The sequence below is a fragment of the Salmo trutta genome, chromosome 4 (assembly GCF_901001165.1).
Source record: "Salmo trutta chromosome 4, fSalTru1.1, whole genome shotgun sequence".
Taxonomy (NCBI): domain Eukaryota; kingdom Metazoa; phylum Chordata; class Actinopteri; order Salmoniformes; family Salmonidae; genus Salmo; species Salmo trutta.
Window position 1 is genome coordinate 66296767 of NC_042960.1, and position 8330 is coordinate 66305096.

Sequence of the window (8330 nt, forward strand, 5' to 3'; positions counted from 1 at the left end):
TCAGATAAAGGTGGATGATCTTAATTTGATCCAGTTTTCTAAAACAGGAAAACTTTCCTGCAGCAACAGGGCAAATCAAGTCAGTGGAAATTACAAACTTTAGAAGCCTTAGTAAAACAAAAAAATACACTACAAGTTTGCATTAATTAAGGAAATTAATTAAGATCCTACATCTGTACAGTATCTGAGGGACTAACAACATACAGAGCAGGGTCGTGTTCATTGGGACAAACCGTAGCAAAATGTTTTGCAACTAAAAACCAAAATGAGCATTTGAAGTAGTATCTATGTGTTTCATTTGGTGCCTACTGAACACAACCCTGTACCAGATGAGTACTGGGACTGACATGTCTCTATAACACACCCCCTGGCAACACCGTACATACTGCCAACAACTCAGACACCATGGCAACAACGCACATACTGCCAACAACTCAGACACCACGGCAACACCGTACATACTGCCAACAACTCAGACACCATGGCAACAACGCACATACTGCCAACAACTCAGACACCATGGCAACACCGTACATACTGCCAACAACTCAGACACCATGGCAACAACGCACATACTGCCAACAACTCAGACACCACGGCAACACCGTACATACTGCCAACAACTCAGACACCATGGCAACACCGTACATACTGCCAACAACTCAGACACCATGGCAACAACGCACATACTGCCAACAACTCAGACACCACGGCAACACCGTACATACTGCCAACAACTCAGACACCACGGCAACACCATACATACTGCCAACAACTCAGACACCATGGCAACACCGTACATACTGCCAACAACTCAGACACCACGGCAACAACGCACATACTGCCAACAACTCAGACACCACGGCAACACCATACATACTGCCAACAACTCAGACACCATGGCAACAACGCACATACTGCCAACAACTCAGACACCATGACAACACCATACATACTGCCAACAACTCAGACACCATAGCAACACCTGAACCAGAATCTGTGTTTATAGGAGACGTTAAATATAGTGATTATCAATTAAGCCCAGGAAGAAGCTATTCAAATTGCTATTCACCAGCTTTTCAAGCTTAAAGCTGCAAAATGTTACCTTTGGGTGACCTGACCAAGTACACATAGAAATATGAGTTATAGATCTGTCATTCTCATCAAGTTTAAGAAGTGGTAGATCTGTTTTATATGCGCTATTTCTATACTCCCTCATTAAGTTACATTTTTGCATCTTTTACTTTTCTGTTTTGTACAGCAGCTTCAAACGGCTGAAAATAACAATATTTTTTAGTTATTGAAAAGATATTTCACAGCTGTTTAGATCGTACAATGATTCGCCTCTTCTGCACCTCCAATAAAATCTCTCATTACTGACATGCACAGGTCTGCTGATTCCGCGGCATGAACGTCATATGAATCTGTTTCACAGTGCTACATGGAATGCAATAATATTTTGTTAGTAGATTAAGTAGACAATATAGGGTATGTTTTTATTGAGTGTATATTTCTAGGATAGGCTTTATTTAGTGTACACTACTGGTCAAAAGTTTTAGAACACCTATTCTCTCAAGAGTTTTTCTTTATTTTTACTATTTTCTACATTGTAGAATAGTGAAGACATTAAAACTATGAAATAACACATATGGAATCATGTAATAACCAAAAAAGTGTTAAACAAATCAAAATAGATGTTATATTTGAGATTCTTCAAATAGCCATGCTTTGCCTTGATGACAGCTTTGCACACTCTTGGCATTCTCTTAACCAGCTTCACCCGGAATGCTTTTCCAACAGTCTTGAAGGAGTTCCCACATATGCTGAGCAATTGTTAGCTGCTTTTCCTTCACTCTGCAGTCCGACACATCACAAACCATGTCAAATTAGTTTAGGTCGGCGTATTGTGGAGGCCAGGTCATCTGATGCAGCACACCATCACTCTCCTTCTCGGTAAAATAGCCCTTGCACAGCCTGGAGGTGCGTTGGATCATTGTCCTGTTGAAAAACAAATCATAGTCCCACTAAGCCCAAACCAGATAGGATGGCATATCGCTGCAGAATGCTGTGGTAGCCATGCTGGTTAAGTGTGCCTTGAATTCTAAATAAATCACAGACAGTGTCACCAGCAAAGCATCCCCACTCCATAACACCTCCTCCTCCATGCATCACGGTGGGAACCACGCATGCAGAGATCATCCGTTCACCCACTTCGCGTCTCACAAAGACACAGCGGTTGGAACCAAAAATCTCAAATTTGGACTCCAGACCAAAGGACAAATTTCCACCGGTCCATTGCTCATTATTCTTGGCCCAAGCAAGTCTTTTCTTATTATTGGTGTACTTTAGTAGTGGTTTCTTTGTAGCAATTTGACCATGAAGGCCTGATTTACACAGTCTCCTCTGAACAGTTGATGTTGAGATGTGTCTGTTACTTGAACTCTGCGAAGTATTTATTTTGACTGCAATTTCTGAGGCTGGTAACTATAATGAACTTATCCTCTGCAGCAGAGGTAACTCTGGGTCTTCTATTCCTGTGGCGGTTGTAACGCCCTGGCCATAGAGAGGGTTTTTTTGTTCTTTATTTTGGTTAGGCCAAGGCGGTACATGGATGGGCATCTATGTTCCTTTTTCTATGTTTTTGTATTTCTTTGTTTTGGGCCGAGTAGGGTTCCTAATCAGAGGCAGCTGTCTATCGTTGTCTCTGATTAGGAATCATACTTAGGCAGCCTTTTCCCACCTGTGCTTTGTGGGATCTTGTGTTTGTGTAGCTGCCTGTGAGCAGCCCAGAACGTCACGCTTCGTCTTCATCTGTATTGTTTTGGTGAGTTTTCATATTTATTAAACATGTGGAACTCTAAGCATGCTGTGTGTGCCTTGGTCTACTCCTTTAGACAATCGTGACAGAAGATCCCACCAAAGAAGGACCAAGCAGCGTGCCCAGGAGGAGCAAGGATCCTGGGCCAGGGAGAGAAAGGACTGGACATGGGAGGACATCCTGGACGGCAAGGGATCCTACACTTGGGAAGAGATCCTGGTCGGAAGGGATCGCCTCCCATGGGAACAGGTAGAGGCACTCAGAAGAGCGGAGGCAGCAGGAAAGAAGGACCAACGGCGACGGTATGAGGGAACACGGCTGGCAAGGAAGCCCGAGAGGCAGCCCCAAAATATTTTTTTGGGGGGGCACACGGGGAGTGTGGCAGAGTCAGGTTGGAGACCTGAGCCAACTCCCCGTGCTTACCGGAAGCGGCGTGGTACTGGTCAGGCGCCGTGTTATGCGGTGGAGCGCACAGTGTCTCCAGTGCGCGCTCATAGCCCGGTGCGCTACATCCCAGCCCCCCGCAAGTGCCATACTAGAGTGGGCATCGAGCCAGGACGGGTTGTGCAGGCCATGCGCTCTAGACCTCCAGTGCATCTTCAGGACCCGGTCTGTCCTGTGCCTACGCCCAGAGCCAGGCCTCCTGCATGTCTCCCCAGCCGGGGGAATCCTGTGCCTGCGCCCAGAACCAGGCCTCCTGCATGTCTTCCCAGCCTGGTGAGTCCTGTGCCTGCGCCCAGAGCCAGGCCTCCTGCATGTCTCCCCAGCCGGGGGAATCCTGTGCCTGCGCCCAGAACCAGGCCTCCTGCATGTCTCCCCAGCCGGGGGAATCCTGTGCCTGCGCCCAGAGTCAGGCCTCCTGCATGTCTCCCCAGCCGGGGGAATCCTGTGCCTGCGCCCAGAACCAGGCCTCCTGCATGTCTCCCCAGCCGGGGGAATCCTGTGCCTGCGCCCAGAACCAGGCCTCCTGCATGTCTCCCCAGCCTGGTGAATCCTGGGCCAGAGCCGCCCGCCAGTCCGGAGCCGCCAGAGCCGCCCGCCAGTCCGGAGCCTCCGGAGCCGCCCGCCAGTCCGGAGCCGCCCGCCTGTCCGGAGCCGCCCGCCTGTCCAGAGCCACCCGCCTGTCCGGAGCCGCCAGAGCCGCCCGCCAGCCTGGTGAGTCCTGTGCCTGCGCCCAGGGCCAGGCCTCCTTCATGTCTCCCCAGCCTGGTGAGTCCTGTGCCTGTGCCCAGGGCCAGGCCTCCTCCATGTCTCCCCAGCCTGGTGAGTCCTGCGCCCAGGGCCAGGCCTCCTTCATATCTCCCCAGCCTGGTGAATCCTGGGCCAGAGCCGCCAGAGCCGCCTGCCAGCCGGGCGCAGCCAGGGTCGCCCACCAGCCGGGCGCAGCCAGGGTCGCCCGCCAGTCCTCCGGCACAGCTAGGGGCGCCACCTAAGTGGCCGAAGCCAAGGGTGGAGGGGGGTCCACGTCCCGCACCCAAGCCGCCGCCATAGGAAGGCCCACCCGGACCCTCCCCTTCAGAGTCAGGTTTTGCGGCCAGAGTCCGCACCTTTGGGGGGGGGGAGGGGTACTGTAACGCCCTGGCCATAGATAGGGTTTTTTTGTTCTTTATTTTGGTTAGGCCAGGGTGTTACATGGGTGGGCGTTCTATGTTCCTTTTTCTATGTTTTTGTATTTCTTTGTTTTGGGCCGAGTAGGGTTCCTAATCAGAGGCAGCTGTCTATCGTTGTCTCTGATTAGGAATCATACTTAGGCAGCCTTTTCCCCACCTGTGCTTTGTGGGATCTTGTGTTTGTGTAGCTGCCTGTGAGCAGCCCAGAACATCACGCTTCGTCTTCATCTGTATTGTTTTGGTGAGTTTTCATATTTATTAAACATGTGGAACTCTAAGCATGCTGCGCCTTGGTCTACTCCTTTAGACGATCGTGACAGCGGTCCTCATGAGAGACAGTTTCATCATAGCGCTTGATGGTTTTTGCGACTGCACTTACAAAGTTCTTGAAATGTTCCGTATTGACTGAACTTCATGTTTTAAAGTAATGATGGACTGTCGTTTCTCTTTGCTTATTTGAGCTGTTCTTGTCAGAATATGGACTTGGTGTTTTACCAAATAGGGGTATACCTTGTCACAACACAACTGATTGGCTCAAACAAAATAAGAAGGAAAGAAATTCCACAAATTAACTTTTAAAGAAGGCACACCTGTTAATTGAAATACATTCCAGGTGACTACCTCATGAAGGTGGTTGAGAGAATGCCAAGAGTGCAAAGCTGTCATCAAGGCAAAGTGTGGCTATTTGAAGAATCTAAAATATAAAATCTATTTTGATTTGTTTAACACTTTTTTGGTTACTACATGATTCCATAGTGTTGATGTCTTCACTATTATTCTACAACGTAGAAAATAGTAAATATAAAGAAAAACCCTTGAATGATTAGGTGTTCTAAAACTTTTGACCAGTAGTGTATTTTAAATCCATTAGGGCGGCAGGTAGCCTAGCGGTTAAGAACGTTGGGCCAGTAACGGAAAGGTTGCTGGTTTGAATCCCCGAGCCGACTAGGTGAAACATCTGTCGATGTGCCCTTGAGCAAGGCACTTAACGTTAATTACGCCCGTCGCTCTGGATAAGAGCGTCTGCTAAATGACGTAAACGTAATATTGCAGAAGGTACAGAGGAGGTGGATTTGGCGCAGGCGTACTTGGTCCAAATAAATACTTAAGATTTATTTTTTTCCCCAGACAAGGTATTTTTATTTATTTATCGACCTTTTTTAGAAGTACATATCGGCCGCGACGGCAGTAACGACGATAGTTGCTCAGCGACACGTCATTCTTTGTTAAGTACTGTGAAGTACATTATTAAGCTTGAAAAGCTGGTGAATTGGCAAGGTGAATGGCTGCTTCCTGGGCTTAAAGGAGAATCAGCATATTCAAACGTCTCTTATAAACACAGATTCTGGTTTAGGCAACACCATAATCCCAAATCCGGAAACTAAACATAGATAGGTAAGAAGCAGCAACACAAGCCATGAGAGGATAAGAGGACCGATCAAGGTAAGACAAGCACTTAGTATTAGGGTTCCCGAGTGGCGCAGTGGTCTAAGACACTGCGTCTTAGACCACGTCTCAGTACAGACCCTGGTTCGATTCCAGGCTGTATCACAACCGGCCGTGATTTTGGAGTCCCATACGGCGGCGCACAATTGGCCCAGCGTCGTCCAGGTTAGGGTTTGGCCGGGGTAGGCCTTTCATTATAAATAAGAGTTTGTTCTTAACTGACTTGCCTAGTTAAATAAAGGTTAAATAAATAACTAAATACAAATTCAATTATTCAGTGTTGCTTAATGCTTAGTGCTTGACTCCTGACAGACAGTCGGACAGACAAGTCCCATAGTGGTAGAATACTTTATTATCCCAAAAAGGGATCCCGAACACGTTAAAGTACGGCCCACATCCTGTTCATTGACGAGTGGTTAGGTTATTACATTTAGCCACATGTTATTGCACACTCCCAATATATGGCTAGCACACAATAAGCCCTAGACACTCCAAAAACACACGGACAACAGTTACAGCATTAAGGGAGTGTGTCAATACACACTCATAACACAGAGAGGATTAGGTAGTTAACCAACAGCTGCAGGTTTGACTAAAGACTGTAAAATGACACTAAACAAACAACACAAACTTTATAAACGGAAAAACAAACACACACACGCTCACAGGCGCATGCAACGAGCAATGTCTCTCTGCCTCCTCTTACCCCAGTCAGCCCCGTCACGGTGGACATGCGTTTAAGGATCTGTACGCGTTCAGGGCTGCTGTCACTGTGGTCAGAGCCTGAGTGTTGAGAGTGGATGGAGGGCAAACTGGAGCGGAGGGAATCACAGGAGCCATGACCCTGGACCCCAAGACCCAGAGAATCACAGGAACCATGACCCTGGACCCCAGGACCCAGAGACTCACAGGAGCCATGGCCCTGGACCCCAAGACCCAGAGAATCACAGGAGCCATGATCAGGAGGGTTGATGTACAGAGTGGGAGACTTAGGAGAGGAGGAGAGGGAAAGGGCAAGTGAGAGGAATTTTGGATTCCAAATGAACCCCTATCCCCTATACTCACTAGCCATCTCTGTAGACCTGAGAGGATTTGGATTGGTGGAAGTAATAATTATGGCGACATTTCAAGCCAATCAGAAGGAAAGATATGTTGCCATAATGCTTATTCCAATTTTCTGAGATCTACAGCAGTGCCAAGGGTGTAGGCGCTACGGGTTGGACAGCAGCGATAGAGTTAGGGTAGTTTGTGAAAACCTCCAATCTGAAGAATACTAAGACCCCCAGCCTCACAGACCAATCTGAAGAATACTCAGACCCCCAGCCTTACAGACCAATCTGAAGAATACTCAGACCCCCAGCCTTACAGACCAATCTGAAGACTACTCAGATCCCCAGCCTCACAGACCAATCTGAAGACTACTCAGACCCCCAGCCTTACAGACCAATCTGAAGACTACTCAGACCCCCAGCCTTACAGACCAATCTGAAGACTACTCAGACCCCCAGCCTTACAGACCAATCTGAAGAATACTCAGACCCCCAGCCTTACAGACCAATCTGAAGAATACTCAGACCCCCAGCCTCACAGACCAATCTGAAGACTACTTAGACCCCCAGCCTCACAGACCAATCTGAAGAATACTCAGACCCCCAGCCTTACAGACCAATCTGAAGACTACTCAGACCCCCAGCCTTACAGACCAATCTGAAGAATACTCAGACCCCCAGCCTTACAGACCAATCTGAAGAATACTCAGATCCCCAGCCTCACAGACCAATCTGAAGAATACTCAGACCCCCAGCCTCACAGACCAATCTGAAGACTACTCAGACCCCCAGCCTTACAGACCAATCTGAAGAATACTCAGACCCCCAGCCTTACAGACCAATCTGAAGAATACTCAGACCCCCAGCCTCACAGACCAATCTGAAGACTACTCAGACCCCCAGCCTTACAGACCAATCTGAAGAATACTCAGACCCCCAGCCTCACAGACCAATCTGAAGACTACTCAGACCCCCAGCCTTACAGACCAATCTGAAGAATACTCAGACCCCCAGCCTCACAGACCAATCTGAAGAATACTCAGACCCCCAGCCGTACAGACCAATCTGAAGAATACTCAGACCCCCAGCCTCACAGACCAATCTGAAGAATACTCAGACCCCCAGCCTTACAGACCAATCTCAAGAATACTCAGACCCCCAGCCTTACAGACCAATCTGAAGAATACTCAGACCCCCAGCTTCACAGACCAATCTGAAGACTACTCAGACCCCCAGCCTCACAGACCAATCTGAAGAATACTCAGACCCCCAGCCTTACAGACCAATCTGAAGACTACTCAGACCCCCAGCCTTACAGACCAATCTGAAGAATACTCAGACCCCCAGCCTTACAGACCAATCTGAAGAATACTCAGACCCCCAGCCTCACAGACCAATCTGAAGACT

General features: G+C 48.2%; 1 protein-coding gene across 3 annotated transcripts in view; it reads right to left on the bottom strand.

The window, feature by feature from the left end:
- Positions 1 to 8330, bottom strand: part of ano5a (anoctamin 5a) — an 80665-nt gene that overhangs the window by 51633 nt on the left and 20702 nt on the right. For 2 of the 3 annotated variants that reach the window (XM_029751859.1, XM_029751860.1), the window contains exon 3: positions 6581 to 6862. The exons of the other annotated variant lie outside the window; for it this stretch is intronic. In XM_029751859.1, the coding sequence (XP_029607719.1) occupies positions 6581 to 6862 (282 nt within the window). The remainder of the gene's footprint in view (positions 1 to 6580; positions 6863 to 8330) is intronic. 3 annotated transcript variants of the gene reach the window in all.